Here is a 25231-nt window from a genome sequence, read left to right as displayed (position 1 = left end):
CCATTATTTTCTTCTATTTCAGCCTTTTACATTTTGATTCAAAGAATAGGAATTGAAGTGATTTAAGATGTCACTTTGTCCCACACCTATCTTTCAGGCACATGGGGGGATAATCCAACTCTTGCTGTGAAGCCAGTAGGCTCCCATTTTCTTCAGTTGGTCCTCATTGAGCTCATTCCCCACATCTCTTCTAAAATATTGGGATCCAACCCATTGTTGTCCCAAAACAAATAAATATATGAATGTTGAAGTCCAACATTTTAACATTTATCATGCTAACTTTTCAGACACCAGTCAGAAGACAAATGAAAGCTAAACAAGCAAATGTGCAAGCCTATGGAGTGACAAGTTCCACAGCGCGGCGCATCTTGCAATCTCTGGAGAAGATGTCAAGTCCTTTAGCAGTAAGTGGCTCTCATTTTACTCTATTGTGTTTCAGTGCAAGAGCATGTAACACATTCTAAACTTACCTGCACCATATTGGTGAAAACTTTCTTAATATAGTTTAACTTACTGTAATATTTATTCAACAGGATGCTAAAAGGATTCCATCTTCTGTTGCTTCTCCACTGTCTTCTGTAAGTTGGTCTCTAAACTGTCTTCTCTTTTGTTGGCTGCCAACCTCATTGTAAAGAATTTTTCCTCTAACTTGTGGCTTTTTTCCTTACAGCCTGTGGACAGGAGCATGCTGGATATTACTCGCTTTCATTCAAAGAGAAAACAGGTAAGGATTCGCTGATACCCAGGTGGTTTATCAATTGAATTAAAATATTCATTACTTTTAAGTACTGTGAAGTTTCTGCAAACCTATAATGCAGTGGTTCCCAAACTTGTTCCGCCGCTTGTGCAGGGAAAGCCCCATGCGGGCCGGGCCGGTTTGTTTACCTGCCGCGTCTGCAGGTTCGGCCGATCGCGGCTCCCAATGGCCGCGGTTCGCTGCTCCAGGTCAATGGGAGCTGCTGGAAGCGGCGGCCAGGGGCCGAGGGATGTACTGGCCGCTGCTTCCAGCAGTTCCCATTGGCCTGGAGCAGCGAACCACGGCCACTGGGAGCCGCGATCAGCCGAACCTGCGGACGCGGCAGGTAAACAAACCGGCCTGCCAGGGGCTTTCCCTGCACAAGTGGCAGAACAAGTTTGGGAACCTCTGCTATAGTGGATATAAGCAATAGGATATTAACTCACATAACATTAAAATTATATTTTGTTTGGGTTATTAATGACTAAAAATGTTCTCTTGTCCACACTATAGCTGGGAGGGCTGGGATGGTTATCCACTCCACTTCTGGGGTAGGCTACTTTCGTGTTGCTCTTTCTTGCAATCTGTTACTAAAAGGAACATGGCTGGAACTCTAAAGGGAGCTTTGCTTCTTCCCGTTACTTGTTGGCAAGCAAGGTGTGTGTTAGACAATAGTTTGAGGAAGGTCTTGTGCCGGAAGAGTGACCAGAATTGGGAAAAAATATATATATATTTATAAATGGTGCTAAATGACTTTGCCAGGCTTGTGTTTAAACTAACGATATAAACTTGTTACCTGGGCTTCTTAATGCTTCTGTCTTGAAAAATGGTGGTGTGTCGAGGAGGGAAGGAATTTTGTAATTTCTGGTCATCTCTATAATTTTAACCAATGTTCTTACACATAAGAATAAGTTTAAACTGTTGTTAAAGAAGCCCTAATTAGTAATAATGGTATAGTAAATCCTGATTCCTGTCATGGTGTTAACAAGTGAAAAATGCTAATGAATTTTTCAAGTTTTTCAGATTTCTAATTATTGCATAAATTTGGGATCTGAGACCACTATAAAAATAAAAATATTGTTTTCCTTCCATAGCATCCACCACGTGAAGTTTTACACAGAAAATGGAGAGAATGTCTCTTAAATTTCTATACTGACCTTTTGACTAGAAATATTATTTCACTTGACGGTTTAGCAGAACATTATAGAATCCAAATCTTTTGTAGTTGAGCATTTGTTGAAAAGATGACACTCGAACACGAAGTATAGTGTGTAATTTCTTCAACATAAGTGTCACTGCAAAGAAAACTGTAGTATAGCATTTTCATTTAAATTATAGAGACACACCTGTGTTGAGGCATTAAAAAAGATGTAGCAGTTACGCAACAGAGAGCCTGGCGATGTCAAACTAAACAAATGTTGCACACAGCTGTCACTGGCTGAAAGGAAAGGAATTGTCTATTCATACTGCAATATTTGGCAAGAAAAGGGAAGCCCTTGATGATAGTAATTGCTGGTCAAGACAAGGATTGTTGGCCGATTTTTGTTTTGTTTTGTGCTTAGCTGCCAGAGTAAGTGGACTGTTGACAGAACACTTGTGTACTTAGTAAAAACTGTTTCAATTGATACCAGTGGTGCAGTACATTTCTTATTTTAAAAACCCACGTAGGCCAGAATAGCACTCACATTAGTGCTTTTCATCTGTAATCCAGTATCAGAAAATATTCCGCCTACCTTTCCTTATAATGTTTTGATAATGCACATTAAAATTCACAGTGCAAAATTCTTCCATTTAGCGTGGACTAGATTGATGAACTTAAATTTAGTTTAACACATACTTTATGGAAGGTTTCAGAAGGAGACAAGAAGCATTATTGTAATGAGCTTCTAGAAAGATCCTTTTCATGAAATAATCCTTGAAATTACGCGAGGGGAAATAAAATTTGGCTCCATCCTGAGTTATAGGGATATTGTTAGTTTAAAAATAATATTGTAAATTATTTTCTCTACTGGTGTTTGACAAAACTAGTTTACTGCAAGTGAAGCAGATTATAAAATTCAGATTAATTTTCACTATTTACATATTCAAACATTTCTTTGTTAGGACAATGAAAACCAATGAAGTCAGTTTAATTTTTAGATATGTAATGTAGCAATGTATATGTTGCAAATATAGTGCATGTGGTATTTGTTTAAAACAACTCTTAACATTGGAATGTTTTTTAAAAAGAAAATAAATTAAAGATTCTTTTTATGTTCGTCTTTTTGGTTCTTCTGCAGAAGCTTGATTTATGCAAAATCCAAAATTTTGGACAAAAATTGAATTGACATTGTCTCTTTTTATTTTACTGACCCATTTTAAAATGTGGGGTAAAATTTTCAAAGTGCCTGCATAGTTCGAGGGCTTAGTTGACTAATGCTGTTGTATTTTTTTTAGGATGAGATTTGTTGGAGTAATCAAATCCAGAGGGTTGACTGATTAGCCATTAGCACTTTGACATAGAAATCTATTACCTGGCTTCAACTATGAGCACAAATTTCATTGTGTGTGTAAAACAGGATAATACTCTAATGATTTCAGTGAATTAATGTTCCTAAAATGTTACTAAAATTAGCTGAGGAATCCTGATTTTAGATTCAAGACACTGTTGGATACCTTGCTTGACTTTCTAATTTCCCCATGCGCATTAAATACCTGTATAGCACACGAAAACACCTCACTGAGTGCAGTGATTGCGTAGAGGTTGTTAGCTAGTTTTATTCAGGTTTTTAAGTAAATATAAATGATCCCAAAGCCTCCAAACTAACTATATTGATTGCTGCATCTTTTGAAGGTGGAATCCCTGCACCCTCCAGTCCAGAAATTAGTGACACCGAAGACAATTTCTCAGTCAATGAGCCGGTTACAGTATTTTAAACCATCTCTGACTCCAGCTGCTGAGTCAGGCAAGATTAGACAGAGAGTAGACGTAAAGCACAAAGTAAGTACGCTTTCTCTTAACAGTGGAAAAGCTATAAATAGTTCTCCTATTGAGATGTTATTACCTGTCAAGACAATTTATAGAACATTCAGGGTAATGCTTAAGACAGTAGGAATCCTTGTAAAAGGAATATTTGAATTTGTGTCAATATTTATTGTATTCATGGACCAGTATGTGATTGGTTGGTCATCCTCAGTGTAATGATGTGCTACTAAATTGGACTATATTTTGGACTGAAAGGATAGCACAGAAGTGCAGTAAATTTTGAGACCTAGTTATGATCAATTCTCTGATAGTCTTACAAGAAACATCTGCTGAAATAATTATCTAGCAAAACTTGGATTGCTGTCATGCTAAATAAACACACTTAAGCTGGGTATAAACTACCCTTCAGTTAAGCTATGGTCTCCCAGTGATCTAATTTGTGGCATTTCAGTTTGTTACTCTAAAATTTTATAGGTAACTTATAAAACATATAAACTTTTGCAGTTTGTTCTAATATACCATAGTTCCCAGACAAAAATTGTACCTTGTCCTTTTCTATTATGCAAATACACCTCTACCCCGATATAATGCTGTCCTCGGGAGCCAAAAAATCTTACCACGTTATAGGTGAAACCGCGTTATATCGAACTTGCTTTGATCCACCGGAGTGCGCAACCCCACCCCCCTGGAGCGCTGCTTTACCGCGTTATATCCGAATTTGTGTTATATTGGGTCGCGTTATGTCGGCGTAGAGGTGTACTGGGGACTGGAAAGTTAGGAGGATATCTTTTGAGATGGTTGAACCAGAAGAGTGAGGGAACCCCACTGCCTGTGCTGCTATCTGTTTTGCCAGATATAGTCTATGGAGGAGGATTAAGTAGCACTGGCATGAGTGGGAGGAACCAACCTATGGATATTTTTGAAAGTTAAGTGAAGTTTATGGGTTGTAAAACGGTTGAACAACCAAGTGGAATAGGCTTGGAGGAAAGAGGGTGCCATTTACGTTTCTGTAGAAAGCATAGTTGTTAAAACTCAGAGCAAGTATTGATATTTTCACTAAGTATTCTCCCTTGGGCTCTACTGAATAAAGCTTGAATGGATTTTAAGCAGCACACCAACATATTATTTCCCAGCCACAGACATTTGTAATACAGTCTATTATGGCGGAGTTGGTTATGGCTCAGTAGTTAAGTCTCAGTTCCCTTTTGTCCTTAAAAGCAGGGATTTAACCTTTTTGTTATTAAAAAACTACAGCATACCCTCCCTAAACTTACAGGACTTGCTCTTTTTACAAAACGAATTTTCTGAGAATTTACAAGTAAATCTGTTAATAAGTTTGAGTTAACTTTCTGAAATGATAGACTTAATCAATCTGTCAAGTCTTTTTGTTTTCTTGAGTGATCTTAATAGAAGTTTGAAGTGTCTGTCATTTTTTTATGTGCAGTACTTAAAATCAATTGAAATCTTTTGTGCATAGGCTGTATTTGAAGAAATTAGGTTGTAATGAAGCTAAATTAATGATTGTATTTAATTGTTATGAATCTAGAGGCTACAGAGTTATGTCACTGCTCAAGTTTGTGACAGTGCTACAGTTTGTTTGCTTGAAGCAGTTCTGTTGGTTGTAATGAGTCAGTGGCATGAGAAGACAGGACTTGTGTGTCAAGAGTTCTCATTGGTAGATGACTTGGCCCTTAACTGTCACTACTTTTAGAGGTTCCGTGGCCATAACTTGGGCATTAAGGCCTGAAAGGCTGCCAGTGGCACTGCTCCTTGAACTCCCCATTGTGCACCAAGGCAGCACTGCTGGGGGAGCTGAGACAGGAACATACAGTGAGCTGTTACAGTGCAGAGACATTGGGGGCATGTCTACACTGCAATAAAAAACCCACGGCACTATGTCGCAGAGCCACGGTCAGCTAACTCGGGTTCGTGGAGCTCAGGCTGTGGGGCTAAAACTAGAAGTGTAGATGTTCAGGCTCAGACTGGAGCCTGGGCTCTGAAACCCTGCAAAGGGGGAAAGTCTCAGAGCCCTGGCTCCAGCCTGAGCCGGAACATCTACACTGTTATTTTTAGCCCTGCTGTCTGAGCCTTGCAAGCCTGAGTTGGTTGACCCAAGCTCTGAGATTCGGTGTGGTGGATCTTTTATTGCAGTGTAGACATACTGGGGGACTCAGGGACTGGGCTTGCCCTGCCCCTCTTTTTACAGAGTGCCAGTCTTACAAATTAAGGGCCAGGATCATCACTGCACTTCGACTGACTTGCACTACTTTGGTAATGCAAATCAGCTGTAAACCCAGCTTAGCTGGCCACGATAGTCAGGATGCTGTTTGTTGTACCATTGAAAATCTGCCCTTAAATCTTTTTTTCTTTTAACTTTTAAAGTTGATACTACGTATCTTACAAATCATTTGAAATATTGAGTGGCAGCATTCTCTTTTGGGTTTTCTTGTTTAGTGTTTGTGTATAATTTTTTAAATTACTTAGAAACCAAGGAAATTCCAAGCAAATAATTATTAAGATGGAATTAAAGTTGAGAGGTAGGTATCCGTAACTTCAGGATAAAAAGCATTACAGGGATGTAGTCAGTATCCCCCAACCAAACATTACAAACCCAGGAAATTCAAAATTAAGGTTACACTTTAAAAGAAATCCAAGCGTACTAAGGTATGGGGGACATGCCAGGTAAGGAACCCAAGCAGTCCTAACTTTGACCTGCAGTGATGGGAGAGGACAGAACTTGAGGGTTTTCAGTTTTACAATATAGAACTTAAACTGAAATTTTGAGCTGTTATGTAGATAGCATAAATATTTTATCATGATTTTCATTAGACTCAAAAGTTGTCAGAATCAAATAAAAATATACAGTGAATTTTGAACTCTAAATGGGAAATGTCTGCTAGTAAATAACACAGCACAGCTACCATATGTGGGGGTGCCTCAGTTCAGCATTTTTGTGTTTAACATTTCAGTTTGGATTTAAGTATCATGTCTGGAAGGGCCCAGGGAGCAGGAGGATCTGTTTTATGTTGTTGACCTTAACTGCCCCTTGTAACTAATGATGATTACATGGTGATCCAAGTGAGAACCTAGAGAAGAAACTCATTGCACTTTAGAGGGGGGAGTAAAAGTGTTTAATAGAAGAAAAATAAGTAGTTATAAAAAGGAACTAAAGAGAGAAACCTAGTGGTTGTGATCTGTTAGGGCTGCCTTTTTAGTCAGCAAGAGACTAAAGATACTATGTTCCAATAGCAACTCAGAAAAAATGGCTTAAGCTTATCATAATGCATACCCGCAAGAGGTAGAGCTAAGATTATATGTGCAGGCTTAATTTTGAATTTTCTAATTTTTTGAGGGTCTACCTCTTTAACCTTAATGTTATCTTAACATGGAGTTTTATATGGAATATTATGTGTATTTTAGTGATTAGCTTAGACTTCCTGTTATATTAAAGGGGAGAGAGATGAGCTGTATTTCACAGTCATCTGTGTATCTGTTCTAATGTTTCCCCACACTGTAAACACTTCGTTTTGAATATAAAGTTCTGTGCAAATGACATAATCAGTGTGGCACATATTAAATGCATTAAGAACTGGCTAATAGATCTCACAAAGTAATTGTAATTGAGGAATTGTTATCAAGTGGGGCATGTTTCTAGTGGGGTACCTCAGGAATCTGTTCTTGCCCCAGTGCTATTCATTATCTTCAGTGATCTGGAGGAAAATATACTTTTGCAGATGATGCAAAAATTGGTGGATTAATAATAAAAAAAAAAAGGTCAGTTCTACAGAGCCTTCTGGATTGCTTAGTAAGCTAGACTCATTTGAACAACTTGTATTTTAATATTGCCAAATGTAAGATACATTTAGGAACAAAAAGTGTGTGTCTCACAGTGAGGGACTACATCCTAGAAAGCAGTGACTCTGAAAACAATTTAGAGGGTCATGATAGATGCTGTGCTAAGAGGGCTAACATGATCCTTGTATATATAAGCAGAGGAATATCGAATAGGAGTAAAGAGGTGGCAGTATGTCTACATATAATGTTAATGAGACCATTAATGGAGCCCAGCATCCAGTTCTGGTCTCAGTGCTTCAAAAAGGATGTTGAAAAATTGGGGTTCAGAAAAGAAGGTTCAGATGAATGATTAGAGGTGCAGAAAACTGCCTTGCAAAGGAAGATGTAAGGAGTTCAATCTATTTAGTTTATCCAAGAGAAGATTAAGATCACAGTCTAAGGCCTTGGCTACACTGGCAATTCACAGCGCTGCACTTGCTGCGCTCAGGGGTGTGAAAAAACACCCCTCCTGAGCGCAGCGAGTGCAGCGCTGTAAAGCGCCAGTGTAATCAGCGCCTGCAGCGCTGCACGCTCCCTCGCAGCGCTTCAAGCTATTCCCTTTGGAGAGGTGGAGTACTTGCAGCGCTGCGAGAGAGCTCTCGCAGCGCTGGCGGCGTGACTACACTTGCGCTTCACAGCGCTGCCGTGGCAGCGCTGTGAATCCGCGAGTGTAGCCAAGGCCTGAGTACCTACACAGGGAGAAAATTTCTGATTAAAGGGTCTTTAGTCTAGTATACAAAAGCATGACCAAGTCCAGTGTCTGGAAAAAGAAACTAGACTAGAAATAAGGCATACATTTTAAATAGGGTAATTAACTGTTGGAACAAATTACCAAGGTATGTGGTGGATTTTCCATCACTTGAAGTCTTAAAATCAAGATTGAATGTCTTTCTGAATATGTGCGTTACCTCATATTGAAGTTATGGGCTTGATGTAGGAATTACTGAGTGAAATGATAGGACTTGTGTTATGCAGTATCAGAATGGATAATCATAATGGTAATTTCTGGTCTTAATATCTATGAATTCATAAATCGTTTAGGTTGCAGAGTTTGTGTTTTGTCCTGATAGAAGATTATGATGAGAGTCTGATGTCAATAGATGTTTGTTTCTATGATTAATGGGATTGTTAAAATGGCATGCACTTTCTAATATAAAAACCTTGCTAGTATTATATGATATACTACTTAATTTCAATAAATATTACCTCAGTAAGAGTGCATGGACTTGTAAATCAGCCCAGATTTTGGTCCAAAAAGTTTATAATATATAATTTGGAATCCAGTGTTTGTAAAGATTAGTACTTAATGTGTCTTGTATGCAGGCTATGCTAGTGAAATTTGGTTAATATAAAAATAATTTCATCTCCCATAATTTTAATCAGTAATAGTGATAAACTGATGACACCCATTGGAGCTGCAAAGCTTAATTTGAGTGTGTCTGTAATATTGATTTAACTCTGAAGTCTAAGTAGATGCGGTAAGATTTTTCTAGTTAGATTAACTAATAAAAGAAGCAGAAGAAATTTTGTAAGAATTGGCATAACTATAGTCTTGTTTTGTGCTTGAAATAATAGCAAATTCAGAGAAACCTGAAGTCCTTTTCCTTTATTTGCAGGGAGTGAGGGAGAAGAATTTGACTGCAGAACAGCAAGTAGAGCCACCTGAAAGGTATGTTAAACCTCCTAGATTTAATCTATATTATTTATGTGAGAGGAGTGTGGTGGCTTTGTGCTTCCTCCGCTGGAATTTCCGGGCTTACCCTTTTTGTAAAGGACATAAGAAATATTTCTTGATCACACAACAGAATGTGAAATTGGGACTCTTTAGTTAAGAATTGTTTCTCAGAAATGGCATATGAAATGTCTGAAATCTCTTAATATACACTTAGTAGAAAAGAGGAGAATGATGATAGATACATTAATAACGATAGCAGTAATTATATTAAATGAAAAAAGGATACATGAAAATAATACGATTTACAAACAACCATTTATTAGCCAGTAGGTGTCGTCCTACCAGCAAATGAAGACCGGAAATAAACACAATGTCACAAGACAATCCAGGAAGTTTTTGGAAAGTGTAGGAGACAATTTCCTGGTGCAAGTACTGGAGGAACCAACTAGGTGCAGAGGTCTTCTTGACCTGCTGCTCACAAACCGGGAAGAATTAGTAGGGGAAGCAAAAGTGGATGGGAACCTGGGAGGCAGTGACCATGAGATGGTCGAGTTCAAGATCCTGACGCAAGGAAGGAAAGAGAGCAGCAGAATATGGACCCTGGACTTCAGAAAAGCAGACTTTGACTCCCTCAGGAAACTGATGGGCGGGACCCCCTGGGAGAATAACATGAGGGGCAAAGGAGTCCAGGAGAGCTGGCTGTATTTTAAAGAATCCTTATTGAGGTTGCAGGAACAAACCATCCTGATATATAGAAAGAATAGTAAATATGGCAGGCGACCAGCTTGGCTTAACAGTGAAATCCTTGCTGATCTTAAACGCAAAAAAGAAGCTTACAAGAAGTGGAAGATTGGACAAATGACCAGGGAGGAGTATACAAATATTGCTCAGGCATTCAGGAGTGAAATCAGGAAGGCCAAATTGCACTTGGAGTTGCAGCTAGCAAGAGATGTTAAGAGTAACAAGAAGGGTTTCTTCAGGTATGTTAGCAACAAGAAGAAAGTCAAGGAAAGTGTGGGTCCCTTACTGAATGAGGGAGGCAACCTAGTGACAGAGAATGTGGAAAAAGCTAATGCACTCAATGCTTTTTTTGCCTCTGTCTTTACGAACAAGGTCAGCTCCCAGACTGCTGCACTGGGCAGCACAGGATGGGGAGGAGGTGACCAGCCCTCTGTGGAGAAAGAAGTGGTTCGGAACTATTTAGAAAAGCTGGATGAGCACAAATCCATGGGGCCTGATGCGCTGCATCCGAGGGTGCTAAAGGAGTTGGCGGATGTGAATGCAGAGCCATTGGCCATTATCTTTGAAAACTCATGGCGATTGGGGGAGGTCCTGGATGACTGGAAAAAGGCTAATGTAGTGCCCATCTTTAAAAAAGGGAAGAAGGAGGATCCGGGGAACTACAGGCCAGTCAGCCTCACCTCAGTCCCTGGAAAAATCATGGAGCAGGTCCTCAAGGAATCAATTCTGAAGCACTTAGAGGAGAGGAAAGTGATCAGGAACAGTCAGCATGGATTCACCAAGGGCAAGTCATGCCTGACTAACCTAATTGCCTTCTATGAGGAGATAACTGGGTATGTGGATGAGGGGAAAGCAGTAGATGTTATTCCTTGACTTTAGCAAAGCTTTTGATACGGTCTCCCACAGTATTCTTGCCAGCAAGTTAAAGTAGTATGGGCTGGATGAATGGACTGTAAGGTGGATAGAAAGCTGGCTAGATCGTCGGGCTCAACGGGTAGTGATCAATGGCTCCATGTCTAGTTGGCAGCCGGTATCAAGCGGAGTGCCCCAAGGGTCGGTCCTGGGGCTGGTTTTGGTCAATATCTTCATTAATGATCTGGAGGATGGCGTGGACTGCACTCTCAGCAAGTTTGCAGATGACACTAAACTGGGAGGAGTGGTAGATATGCTGGAGGGTAGGGATAGGATACAGAGGGACCTAGACAACTTAGAGGATTGGGCCAAAAGAAACCTGATGAAGGACAAGTGCGCAGAGTCCTGCATTTAGGACGGAAGAATCCCATGTACTGCTACAGACTAGGGACTGAATGGCTAGGCAGCAGTTCTGCAGAAAAGGACTTAGGGGTTACAGTGGATGTGAAGCTGGATATGAGTCGACAGTGTGCCCTTGTTGCCAAGAAGGCTAACAGCATTTTGGGCTGTATAAGTAGGGGCATTGCCAGCAGATTGAAGGACGTGATCATTCCCCTCTATTCGACATTGGTAAGGCCTTATCTGGAGTACTGTGTCCAGTTTTGGGCCCCACACTACAAGAAGGATGTAGAAAAATTGGAAAGAGTTCAGCGGAGGGCAACAAAAATGATTAGGGGGCTGGAACACATGACTTATGAGGAGAGGCTGAGGGAACTGGGATTGTTTAGTCTGCAGAAGAGAAGAATGAGGGCGGATTTGATAGCTGCTTTCAGCTACCTGAAAGGGGGTTCCAAAGAGGATGGATCTAGACTGTTCTCAGTGGTACCAGATGACAGAACAAGGAGTAATGGTCTCAAGTTGCAGTGGGGGAGGTTTAGGTTGGATATTAGAAAAAACTTTTTCACTAGGAGAGTGGTGAAGCACTGGAATGGGTTACCTAGAGAGGTGGTGGAATCTCCTTCCTTAGAGGTTTTTAAGGTCAGGCTTGACAAAGGCCTGGCTGGGATGATTTAGTTGGGAATTGGTCCTGCTTTGAGCAGGGGGTTGGACTAGATGACCTCCCGAGGTCCCTTCCAACCCTGATATTCTATGATTCTTGTAGAGGGGGCTGTTTGGCTGGTGAGGCATTGTAATTTCCCTTCTCCAGGAAGGGACAGTGGACAGTTTTCCAGCTAGCTGAACTAGATTTCTGATATTACCTTAGCTCCTTTAGCAATTCTATCAGGATTAGATATTGTAGAAGTAAGGCATTTTGCAGTGAAGATGTTTCTCTTTGTTCATCTGGGCACTCTGTATGGTAGCAGCCTCACTTTTTTCTAATAGTTTGGAATGTGAAACCTTGGTTTAAGGTGCTCTAAGCTGACCTACCACTTCCTATGAGATGGCAGAAGTAACCCCCCAGTGCACTAGCCTCTGTGGTTCCACCTGTCCTACCCTATCTCACCTTCAGTTTTGTCTCATGATATTGAAGAGTATATTAACCTAGCAATCAATTGATGTATCAGTTCTATTGTACGCATATGGTTACTACAGTAAGGTAGGTTCTGTCTGATGGAAGTTCTTTTGAGTGTGACCCAGTACCATTTTCTTAGTTGTATCTCATGCTCTTTGTGGAAGGCGGTATGGCCTTATCAGATGCTTTGCTGCGTGTAACATACAGGACAAATTGCTGCTTCATCCCTAGATGAGTCACTAGGCTCTGTTAGCCTTCAGAGCTAGCCCTCACCCTCTTGGAGCAATTCTGTGGGCCATGGAAATGATTACCTGAGCTTTCCTCTATGATTTTTATAAGTCTCTCAACTTTCATAGCCTCAGTATCAGTTTCAGTTTAGCATTTCCCCCTCAAAATGGATTATTCTGTAGCGGAAATAGAATTTTTCTCACAAGATATCGTCTGCGTGAAGATAATGAACTTATACAAAGCCTGACCTCTGGGGATTTCTACTCTCCTGCAGAAGGGATAATCACACCCTTTTTGATATTATTTTTTTGCAAGAGAGTCAATCCAGTTGCATTAATTGATCAAGAGAGTCTGCACTCTAATCCATGGGTCTGTTTAGTTCTTGGATGGCTCTTGATAAGAAACGAGGGAAGTCCCTTAGGATTTTTGCAGAAGTTTTCCATATGTGAAATCTGGGTAAGGACTTGTAAGTCAGAGTCTTTCCTTTAGGGACAGAGGAGTGACTTCCTCCATAAGTGACAAACAGGTGTATGCAGAAAAGGTTACATATTTTGCATAAGAGTCTGAGTCAGGCTCTGGTGCAGGAGTAGTTAAATTGAGTAAAATACGAAATTTCTAAAATTCTTGCTGCTCTTTAAGTTTGGATAGTTAAAGGTTGAGCATCCAAGTGCTAGTTAGGCTTTAAGAGGCAACAGAGTGCTCTTCCATAGGTTCCCATCAGAGCTGGAGAGATTATTCTGGAGCACCTGACAAGGTTAAACCAAGGCCCTGCCCTCGTCCTCATGGGGACTTGACCTGGGGCTTAAAGCCTTCACGTGTGCTTAAACCTACCTTGGCCAGAAGAAGAGCTTCAATATAGGATTTCTTCTTTCCTTTGGGCACTTCTATGTCTTTCTTCATCTGGGCAAGGTGTAATGCTTGATCGTGTTCCTTTTTCCTTAATTTCCTCAGGTAGTTTTTCCCCTTTCCACTTGAGTTAGGATATCTTTCCCCTTTGTTCTGTCCAGGCTTTTGGAATGAAAAAGAGAAAATTCCATTACACTTTATAAAGCCCTTTGATGTATGTATATCTGAAAAGAATTCTGGAATGTTAACACAATCAGAAAACCTCTTTCTTCTGTTGAGGGCCATATGAAAGATGCAATAGCTTCTAAGGCTTCTGTCTCTCACTGTCATGCTGCAGAAACTGGAGTCTCTGCCTTCTGTCAAGGTTCATTCCATAACAGTGGCAGATAGGTACCTTGACATCCTTTTTATATTTTCTCTATGCTGAAATCTTGATGTGTCAGTGTTTGCATGTAGTCTGATCTGTTCTCCCTCCCACGATACCCATTCTATCTGGTCTCTCATTTGGTGGTGGGTATTTCATTTGAAATGTCCACTGTCCAGGCTAGCAATAAGGGATGTGGGAGAATAACATATTTTACTAGTTAACTTAATTTTTCCATCTTCTTCTCTGCTGGCTCAGACATCACACCTTGTGGAGTTGGGACTGTTTCTGATTGATTGATTTTTGATTGATTGACTCTTTATTTTGGTTGTAGCTTTTTCTGTTTAGCAATGTTCTTATTGCTTGGGATGTCTATTTGACCAACACAAGATAACTTGGACAAGAACTTTGCTTTTTCCAGACTTTTGGTAGGAATGTTTCTGTTCCAGCCCGGACAGAGGGCATAAGAGCTTAAAACAATTAAGTAATAAGAGTGCGCTCTAATCATATACTGTTTATTTCTGTGCCAGCAATTTCACATACCCTAAATTCAGTACACCTGCATCCAATGGATTATATTCTGGAGTGGGAGGTGGTGGCGGTGGCAAGATGAGAAGGGAAAGAGGAGTACACTATGTATCTCAACCAGGACAAGAAAAACAGGTAAGAGAAAATACTTCAGCTAAATTGCTCTATCACAATGGAATTTTTCAAAGCATGGATGCAGTGAAACTGAAATATTTGGCTCCTAAGAGACTACACAAAAAATTAATAGTTACAAGCCAGTCATGTTTGTACATATCCCAGACCCCATTGTGTTAGGCAATGATTGAAGCTCCTGGGTGCTAGGATAATACAAATAAATAATAATAATAGTTAATTCTGTTGGATATATAGGCCCAAGTCTTCAAAGAGCCGCTGATTTTGTATGCCTCAATTTTGGTACTCAGCTTGAGACACCTGACCCTGATTTTTCATCAGTGCTGAGCCACTTCCATCTCCAGTTGAAGTCAATAGAGGCTGCAGCTGCTTATCACTTCTGGAAATCAGGCCCTAGATTTCTGAAGTTGGGCACCCAAAATGAGAGGCTGCATTTGGAAACTTTGGCCATATTATTTTAGGTGGTGTTCCAATTGTATTGTAGAGTTTCTTACTAGAAGCTGAATGAATCTATACAAGAAACACTGAGTAAATATGTCAGAGTAATATGTATGGTTTATTTTAAAGGATTGAAATATTAAATAAGTGTCAGTAAGCAAATAAAGTATTACTTAAATTCATAATTCTATCTTATATGACTTAACCATATAGAACAAATCAAAATTTTGAAATGGAATAAAGCTGAAGATAACACTATATGTGCATGCAAAAATATTAAATATGTTAGAGATCTGTGAGTGACATTGACTAATGCTTCCTAGGTGCACAAATGAGCCACTCAGTCTTTATTTTTTTTATCAAAAAATCAATTTAATAAAACACATAAATAGTAGTACATGTCCACAGAATTATTTCCGTGTTTAGTGTCTCAAATATGTATAGTCCAAATCATACAATAAACTATACACTGCCTCTTTTGTCTTAAATATTGAGTCATCAATCGTTAGGCTAATCTTTTGACTGAACTGATGTAGAGAGAAAATCCAGCTGGATATTGGAGATCTTGGAGGGTATTTCTGTAGCACAAATAAGAGAACTTAGTATAAAGATTTGATGGGCCTAATTTTCATTAAATATGTTGAAATGAACCAATATAGAAGTTGGGAACCCAAATTCCTTTGGGTATAAACACAGGGAGAAAGTTAGGTCTTAATTTATCCACACTTAATTGTTTCTGCATAGATCCAAGTGCCACTAATGAGTTGTCATTAAACTAGTTAAATCTTTATAATAATACCCAGTTTAATTTCAGCAGCTAAATACCTTAAAAGAAATGTCTTTATGCTTCAGTAGATTCTGTGTTTGTTCCATAATTGTCTTGCACCTTACCTTAAACTATATGACATACCATGAAGTCAGACAGGATACTAGACCGGATTGACCACTGGTCTGATCCAGTGTGACAATTCCTGTGTTCCTAAAATAGGGCTTATTCCATTTTGTGTCTCTGTGATGTATAAAGAAGGCCTGAAAGATTTGTTGTTTGTTTGTTTGTTTGTTTTTAAAAAAAGAACAAAACTTGCTTTCTCTGTTTTTTACCTTAGAAATATCAGAAACTTCAAGACTGGTCTTCCTTAGCTTTGCTAGAGGATTTCTTGCATATCTCAGCATGTATTGAAATCCCACATCTTAATTAAAGAATAGGGAAGATCAACTAGCAAAACTATCCTTTCTCTAGAATTTTAGTTATTAAAGTTAAATGATGTTAACAACAAAAACAAGTTTTAAATGGAGAGGAACAACTCAGACTATCTTTCATTTTATGTTATTTTTATGGCACATCCTATGGGCAATGGTTGAATTAGCAACTTTGAGACAGTCTTCCCTGTTCTACCTCTACTGTACACATGATAATCATAGCATACCCGTGGAAAGTGCCTGCCAAAGGTTAAAAATGTTCTAGTAGACTAGGATGGGGGATTGGATATATTTTTATCATTTTATTTTAAATTTGGCATTGCTGCTTTTAATTTTGTATAGATATTAGAGGGGGAAATGTAATTTCTAATGTAGAATAGAAAAATAACTAAATAAATGTACAATTTTAGGAGGTGGAGGCACCAGTACTACCCAAAATACCCTTACCAATTAATACTACATCACTGCCTAACTTCAGCTTTGGCTCCCTTGCCAGTACTACTGTGTCGTCATCACCAATCACTAATACACAACCAGTGATTAACAAGGTAATTTTTTACATTGTATGTACTTAAAACTTTACAGGATTAGAATTGGTTTGTCTTGTTCGTTCTCTGTGTTGCGTATCAGATATGTTCTTAGGGGTTCTCGAACTGGGGGTCGGGGCCCCTCAGGGGGTCACAAGGTTATTGCATGGGGGGGGTCGCGAGCTGCCAGCCTCCATCCCAAACCCCGCTTCCCCTCCAGCATTTACAATGGTGTTAAATATATTAAAAAGTGTTTTTAATTTATAAGGGGGGGTCACACTCAGAGGCTTGCTATGTGAAAGGGGTCACCAGTACAAAAGTTTGAGAACCACTGTTCTTAGTAGTATTAAGGGGTAGACTAAGTAGTATTAGCTTATGGCCAGCTGAGTAAATGAGGGCCATTATATTCTGATGTGTAATGACATTGCAGAAAGATTTTGATGTAGTTTCACAAAGTTGTCGGATTAATTATTGGATGGATTAATTATTGGATAATACACCTCTACCTCGATATAACGCTGTCCTCGGGAGCCAAAAAATCTTGCCGCGTTATAGGTGAAACCGCGTTATATCGAACTTGCTTTGATCCGCCGGAGTGCGCAGCCCCGCCCCCATGGAGCACTGCTTTACCGCATTACATCAGAATTCGTGTTATATCGGGTCGCGTTATATCGGGGTAGAGGTGTACTGATGTATGGCTTCTGGAAGTGCTCTGGAAAGCCTGTTCTGGTTATAATATGCCCAGATTTATTCAACAGTTTAGAAGTACCATAAATGGCATTGGAAGCATCAGTAGGAAAGAAATGTCATCACAATAATTAGTGTATATAACTGCAATAAAAATAAACATTAAGAATGTCTAGACACATTTTAATATTTGTGTAGTTTTTTTAAAAAAGAATCAGATACCCATTTATTTATGGAGGGGCCTGGTAAATGTTGAGTTGAATTTAAGGTTGTTTAGGTGCCTTGGCTGCATTTTTGTACCTTAACATATTTGGATATATTTTCAGTGTAACCTCAACTCTGAATTTTCTGAGTTTATATCATATGGTTTTGGAATAATTAAAACATGACTTTAATATATTTTACCAAAAACTACTGATGTGTACTCTGAACCTTAATTGCATTTCATCATAGTTCTTGTCTGGGAATTATAAATGTCAAAACTAGCTTTCCCAAGTTCATTGCAGAACTCCTTATATTTGTATAGCCTTAAATAGTTACTGTTTTTTCTTTCAACGTATTTTCTTTTTACATAGTCTTAATTTTTTTTATTTTGAAAATTTAGATGCAACCAGCAAGTAATGCTAGCAGTCCTGTGTTCAGATTTTCATCTCCAATTGTAAAATCTACTGAGGCAGAAGTGCTACCTCCACTGTCTGTAAGTAATGCGTGTAGAAACTCAGCTGTTGCTGTGGCCTTAGCAAAACATTTCAAAACAGTAAAGTGGCATTAGTGGCAAATAATGGAAAACGGAACATAGGTTTCGATATTCAGTTGGATGCCAAATAAATTGTATGCCAGAGAATTGAAATCTGAATTTGTACTTGTGTGTTAGACTGGATTAAGATTTTTTCCTTTTGGCATTGAAAAGATTTTTTTTTTTCTTTATCAGATTGGGTTTACGTTTAGTGTTCCTGTTGTGAAATCAACACAAGCTTCTGGATCCAGTGATACTCCAGTGCCACTTCTGATTAGCCCAGGTAACTAAAACTCCAGCATTTCAGACCTGAAATGTTTTATTTTTTCTAGCACTAGATCTGGCTGGTGGGCATATCCCAGCTGAACTGTCTAACCCCACCATTTGCATGCTCTCAGGTGGGGATCATTTTCCACGAGATATTGGAACTAGTGTGTCACCAGGAGGAGTTTCTAGAACAACCCTCCCACCCCCTCACTCTCAACCTTTCACCTTTAATCCTATAGGCTGCTATTTTATCCTTTTGTGTTTCAATCACAATGCCTAAGTAATGATCATTAGCGTGTTTGGTTTACTGTGAGACTTGAAATTTTATTTCTCTGACTTGTTCCTTCTGAAAGCAATAACAGTTCCCAACCGCAACCCTAAATATTTCTCTCTTCCCTGTTGCAAGGGATGTTTTTTACTTACATAGCCAGGGTTTCTTCTGGCATAGTGTGTTATATGAAAATGCCACTGAAATGCTATCATGCAAAGCATACTTTAATTTGTGCATAAGTTATGGGGACACTGTAAATTTAAACCACACTACTGTTGGAATACTTTATATACTATTGTTACAAGCAGCACCTAAGATTACTGTAGTGAAAGGTTATAGAGAAAAAAAGCTTTTAGTATAACTTTCTGCATTTGATAGCATTTTTTTTTTATATTCCGTTTCCCCTGTTAGTGGGTGTCTTTCACGCAGCAAATTTTAGAATTAAAAAAAAAAAAAAAAAAAAAAAAATGAAAATCTGATTTTTAAACTACAAAAACTGGCAGGGAGACTCAAGGGCCCTGAAAGTATATTTGACTAATTTTTTTCTAAATTGACTGTTTCAGATTGTTTGTTTAAAATGATACATCAAATCCACATCTTACACACTAAGGAATTTCAAAACACTTGCTGTGCTGTAGTTACTGCACATGAAAGTCCTGTTATTAACTTATTCCCTTCCCTTCTGAATCTTAATAGCTGTATTCCATCAAAACTGGGGTAACTTCCCAGATTTTTTAGGAACTCTTTCTAAATGTCATTTATTAAAACTGCATATTTGTGCCACCACAGCTCAGGTTGTCTCACCATTTTAATGATGAAATCCTATCTCGGGGTATTTATAATTTAGCTATCGAAATGGTCTTCCCAGAACTTTGGCACATATGGCCCCAGTCTAGCAGTACAAAAACTAACAAAAAGTAATAAAAATCGATCTGACATATTAAAAAGTAGTTTACAATGCACTTTGTGTCAGATCAATCATACAAATGCTATATTTATAGTCCAAGAGACTGAAGTCTTCTATCCATAAACAGGCACAATAATAGCAGTGTGACAGGCAGATTATTCTCTAAGTATAAAATGTTGGTAGCTTGAAAGCAACTCTTTTCTCTCCTTTTGAGACTTCCTCTTTCCCATTCCCTCTCTTAATTGAAGGCCCTAATAGTTTGTTTTCAATAATAGCAAGGAAGAAAGAAAATCTTCTTGGGGAAAATTGCAACAGTAGATGTTAATACTATAGCATATAACTACAGTAAAATGAAAATCAGAATTTCTATTCTTCAGGAAATTCTGATATTTCTACATTTCTTTTCAGCCTCAAGTGGAACAAAAAGTTAAAATATCAAAAAAAAAAAAAAAAAATTGCGAAACAAAAAGTTCTGAAAAATTTATTCAGAAGTAGCAAAATGTTTTTACATATCAGCATTTTTGATCAGAACAAAATGCGTTGATATTTCCAAATTGAAACCTTTTGTTTCAGTTCAGTTCAATGTTAAGTTGCATCTTCTGGTGCTGCATTGTCTCATTGGATTTGTAGTTTGGGTGCCTCATGCCTCCATTCTCCCTTAGGGACTGGGCTCTCTAGCCATCCTACATCTCCCATGATACATGAATAGTCATGTGACTCCCATGATGCATCATATGGCCCAGTCACAGGAGAGATTGTTTCATCAGCATCATTGGAGAGGGAGTCTAACGCATAGGAAAGAATGGAGGCATGATAAATCCGAACTACAACTCTCATGGGGCAAAGTGGCAGGATAGGAGGATGCAGTTTAATCTTGAACTGTCTTTATAAACCAAATGTTTTGGTTCATTTCAACAAACTGAAATATTTTTATTTGGGATGAACCGACCCAAAGTGAAAAATATTTTCCTGTTGGGGAAAATAGAAATTAAAAAAACAACAGCAAAATCCATTTTTTTCTATGAAAAATTTCAGTTTTACAGAAACTGCATTTTCTGTGTTTTTAAAAAAAATGTTGTTTTTTTTAATGGAAAATTCCCAACCAGCTCTACATCCAACCTTTCTTTGTAGGAGTCCGCATTAATTTTATTATGCTTGTCAACTAAGTTGAAAGTGGGAGGTTGTGTAAATGTTTCATGAAATTAGAAAGTAACCTTGTAATTATACATAAAAAGTTGATTGGACTTGTATAGTTCTTGTAATAATACATGCATACATAAGTTTCTCTCTTGTGTGAACATAAAATTTTTAAAATCAAATCTTGGAAAGTAGGAAGACTTTTTTGAAGAGTTTATATTTTTGGGAGGGATGGAAGAAGGAAATAACCTTTTGATTTGGTTTGAGCATGTTTCTCCATGAAAGTAGTTAACTTTCTGTTTAAAGGTACCACTGCTGTAAATAGCACCAGCAATAAGAAGAAAGAAAAGGAAGAGTACGATGGCGCCTTCAAGCCTGCAAAAGTCTTGAAAGAAGGGAGTGTACTGGATCTTCTAAAAAGCCCTGGTGAGATAATGGGTTCCATTTAAAAAGAATTTACCGTAAAACCTGGACTAGTATGCAGTGTTGCAGTTATAGAGAAACTTTAATTAAATCATTCATCTAAGATTAAGTTTTGCTGACAAATTGAAAACAGGCTCAGTGTTGAAATACTGAATGGTAGTCCACTGTGGTCCAGGACTCCAACATTAACTATAGAAAAAGAAAAAAAACCAGGGGTGGATGGTGTAAAGCTTTTTTACAGTGGCTTTACCACTTCTGTTTTTATGGTAGTGGAGACCTCTCCCATCCCCAGGACCCCTGTATATATCTCCTGTTGTGTGGTAAGATGATTGAGGGCTAAAAAGAGTTCCTCAAAGGAGCTAATGTAAATGTACCTGATTTTGTGTTTATATTTTTCTAGACTTTACTTCTCTGAAGACACACACCCCTACAGCCACACAGCCTGTTTCAACAAGCACAGAAGTTTATACACGGCCTGCAATAAGTAATTTTTCTGCAGGTTCATTGGGATTTAGAGAGACCTCTAAACAAGCATCATCATATTGGCGCTGTGACACATGTCTCTTACAAAACAAGGGAACAGACAACAAATGCATAACCTGTCAAGCTGCTAAAGTGCCGACAGCAGATCCTGCTAAACAGACTGGAACGTTGACTCTAAGCAGCACTGTTAAATCAACTGCTCCTGCAACAGGAACACTGGGCTTTGGAGACAAATTTAAAACAGCAGCAGGAACATGGGATTGTGATACATGTTTAGTCCAGAATAAACCTGAAGCTACAAAATGTGTGGCCTGTGAGACACCAAAGCCTGGAACAGGAGTAAAGCCTGCTCTAACATTGCCAGTGGTCACAGAAAATACAATAACAGTGACTTCCTCTCCTAGTTGCACTGAAACTACAGTCACTTTGGGGTTTGGAGACAAATTCAAAAAACCGAAGGGTTCTTGGGACTGTACAGTGTGCCTTGTGTCAAATAAGGCAGAAGACAGTAAATGTGTAGCTTGTCAATGTGAGAGACCAGGTATGATTTTTTTTTTTTTTTTTTTGTATTTTAGCTCTCCGTGCTTGCAAATTTACTTAAATACTTTTTTAAAAAACCCTGGTCTTTAAAAAGCATTCTATTTAATTTGAAGCTTAAAGTATAGAATACTGAATACTCTGGTTTTAAAATTGAGGATTAAGATTAATGTATAAGCTCTTTAACACATCTGTCTCATGACTTGTGTGACTAAATATCTGATTCTGTTTTCTGGTTACCATTTCTTCCAAGTTTCTGCTTGTGGGCCACTGCTTTGGAACTAGCATCTGCTTCTCCTCATTGCCTGGAATGAGGTAGTTCTGCCCCATAGGGTTACTCTTCCCTAAGCTGTAACCCATCTTCCAGCACAAGTTGATAACTTAGTTGAACTTCTTTTGCAAGACAAATGACTCATTATCCTATGGCTTTTGTAGTACTGCATTATAGAGAGGAGAAAGAAACCACATTGTCTTGAACTGTGGTTCCAAAAAGTCTTCAAAAACATATTTACAGATGTACCAATGTGTACTCATCAGAGAATGAAGGTAGGAATGGACTTCTAGTTTATATCCTGGCAGTGTCCACATTCCTTTTATGCTTAAGTAGCTATCAGTCCATTAGTAGAATGTCTCTTGACTTCTAGAGGGCAAGGGAGAGCTTCAGCTATATATTCTTCCTTAATATAAGCACATAACTATTTTGCTATGACTGAGAAATAACAAGAATTTGTGCTGTACGCTGGGGACATATCAGTTGGAAAAGACCTAGATGCATTGGTCGATCACTGGATGACTATGTGGCCATGAAAAAGGCTGATGCAATCCTAGGATGCATCAGGCGAGGTATTTCCAGTAGAGACAGGGAAGTGTTATTACCATTGTACAAGGCACTTGTGAAACCTCATCTGGAATATTGTATGCAATTCATGTTTAAGAAAGGTTTCAGAGTAGCAGCCGTGTTAGTCTGTATCCGCAAAAATAACAGGAGTACTTGTGGCACCTTAGAGACTAACAAATTTATTAGAGCATAAGCTTTCGTGGGCTACAACCCACTGGGTTGTAGCCCACGAAAGCTTATGCTCTAATAAATTTGTTAGTCTCTAAGGTGCCACAAGTACTCCTGTTATTTTTATGTTTAAGAAAGATGAATTCAGACTGGAACAAAAGCAGAGCAGGGCTACTAGCATGATCAGAGGAATGGAGAACCTAACTTACAAGAGAAGACTTAAGGGGCTTGGCTTGTTTAGCCTAACAGAACGAAGCCTGAAGGGAGATGTGATTGCTCTCCATAAATACATCAAAGGGATAAAACACCAGGGAAGGGGGGGAGTTATTTAAGGGCCAATGTTGGCATAAGAACAAATGGATATAAACTGGCCATCAAGTTTATACTTGAAATTAGACAAAGGTTTCTAACCATCAGAGGAATGAAGTTCTTTAACAGCCTTCCAAGGGGAGTAATGGGGGCATAAAACCCAACTTGTTTCAAGACTATCTTTAATGAGTTTATGGAGGTGATGGTACGATGAGGTTTCCTATAATGGCATATGGCCCATTTCCTATAATGGCATATGGCGACTACTATTAGCAAATATCTCCAGTAGGCAGAGATGGGACAGTAGGAAGGGCTCTGAGTTACTACAGAGAATTCTTTTCTGCCTGTGTCTGTTGCATGTTGCCCACCTGTCAGGGTCTGATTGCTATATTTGAGGTCACGAAGGAACTTTTCCCCGGGACAGATTGGCAGAGACCCTGGGGGTTTTTGCATTCCTCTGCAGTGTGGGGTACAGGTCACTTGCTGGTCTGAACTAGAGTAAATGGTGGATTCTCCATAACTTGAAGTCTTTAAATCATGATTTGAGGACTTCAGTAACACAGCCAGGGCCTATTACAGGAGTGGGTGGGTGAGGTTCTGTGGCCTGTGATGTGCAGGTCAGACTAAATGATCATGATGGCTCCTTCTGGCCTCTGGGTCTGAGATGCTACCTGCACATACTTTCATTTTTACAACAGTTGAAGAGAACCACTCTTCCTTGCAGAAGCTTTGAGCTCTTTATAAATATGTTTTGACCCTGAATGCATCTGATTTTTGTGTGGAGTGTATTTATATGTATAAAATTAATATATGTTTTGATTTTTATTTATAATTTTATGTACCTGACTGCCACGTGGCTACTTTCAGTAAAGCTGGGCACAAACAGAATGAAGGGAGATGCGCTGAAATAAGGCCATCTATCTTTAGGCAAAAAACTAGGAACATCTTCAAGTTGGGGCACCTTTTGCAGGGATAGGCATCCACAGAGAGCAGCTAGCCCGCCCACCCTCCTGGCCTAAGTGATGGCCACCAGAAAGGCCACTCCTACAGAGAGCTAGAAAAAGGGAATCACATTAAGGGTTTGGAAGTGGGGTGGGTCTGCAGACCGCTAAGCCAAGACTCCATACTGACTATTGGCTAAGGCTTAGTTTGTAGATTTTCTGTGAGCTGTAAAAATCTAGATTCTAGGTTGGTGGGAAATGATGGAAAACCCTTCCTAAAGGACCCCTGATGGACTTTAAGGATGAGTTGTTCTAGTAATATGTCACGTGCTATCGCCTTTTTAAAGACTTCCTGAAAAATTCTGACAACTGTAAAATGAGCTAGAACCTAGCTCTCCAACCACTCTGCACAGTTAGAGTGGAATTTCTTCCAAATATATATTAAATTCCAGAGGTTGTTGCTTTTGTGGACTTTCAGCACCATAGTGAACACCTTGTTACTTCAGGGACTTGCTTGTGTGAGCTGGCCCTTTAGATGTTGCTTGTGAGGCTTTGGGGTATTGCTGAGAAGTGTTTTGGAAATAAAAGAAAGATTACAGTGTGATCCCCATGATGCAGAGAACTGCATGGCCTCTAGATCCATCAAGGATGAGAATTAGAGGGGGGAGAGACGGCAAAGAATATCTGATCATTCTATAAGATAAGTTGTGGGATGACAGTGAATATCTTCCCTGTCTTCCACAGTTGAAGTCAAAGGAGGGTGAATTTAAGGAGAAGAGTAGAAGGTGGGCAGGCAGTTATTCAATCTGGCTGCTTCGAAGACCCAGTTCATCGGGATAAATTTGCTGGGATTAAACTGGTGTTCAGGGGACCCTTTATATACCTGCTGGATTTGGATTTGTGCTTCAATCTGAGTATTTGTTATGGAAGTCAGACTGCCTGCTACGG

General features: G+C 39.1%; 1 protein-coding gene across 1 annotated transcript in view; it reads left to right on the top strand.

The window, feature by feature from the left end:
- NUP153 (nucleoporin 153) overlaps window positions 1–25231 on the top strand; it is a 67224-nt gene that overhangs the window by 30495 nt on the left and 11498 nt on the right. The window contains exons 7-17 of the mRNA XM_065397743.1: window positions 288–404; window positions 534–578; window positions 671–724; window positions 3570–3716; window positions 9152–9204; window positions 14285–14417; window positions 16463–16600; window positions 17871–17963; window positions 18198–18285; window positions 20891–21010; window positions 21408–22031. Of these exons, the coding sequence (XP_065253815.1) occupies window positions 288–404; window positions 534–578; window positions 671–724; window positions 3570–3716; window positions 9152–9204; window positions 14285–14417; window positions 16463–16600; window positions 17871–17963; window positions 18198–18285; window positions 20891–21010; window positions 21408–22031 (1612 nt within the window). The remainder of the gene's footprint in view (window positions 1–287; window positions 405–533; window positions 579–670; window positions 725–3569; window positions 3717–9151; window positions 9205–14284; window positions 14418–16462; window positions 16601–17870; window positions 17964–18197; window positions 18286–20890; window positions 21011–21407; window positions 22032–25231) is intronic.

Source organism: Emys orbicularis, chromosome 2 (assembly GCF_028017835.1).
Source record: "Emys orbicularis isolate rEmyOrb1 chromosome 2, rEmyOrb1.hap1, whole genome shotgun sequence".
Classification (NCBI taxonomy): Eukaryota; Metazoa; Chordata; order Testudines; family Emydidae; genus Emys; species Emys orbicularis.
This window is presented reverse-complemented; position numbering and strand designations above follow the sequence as displayed.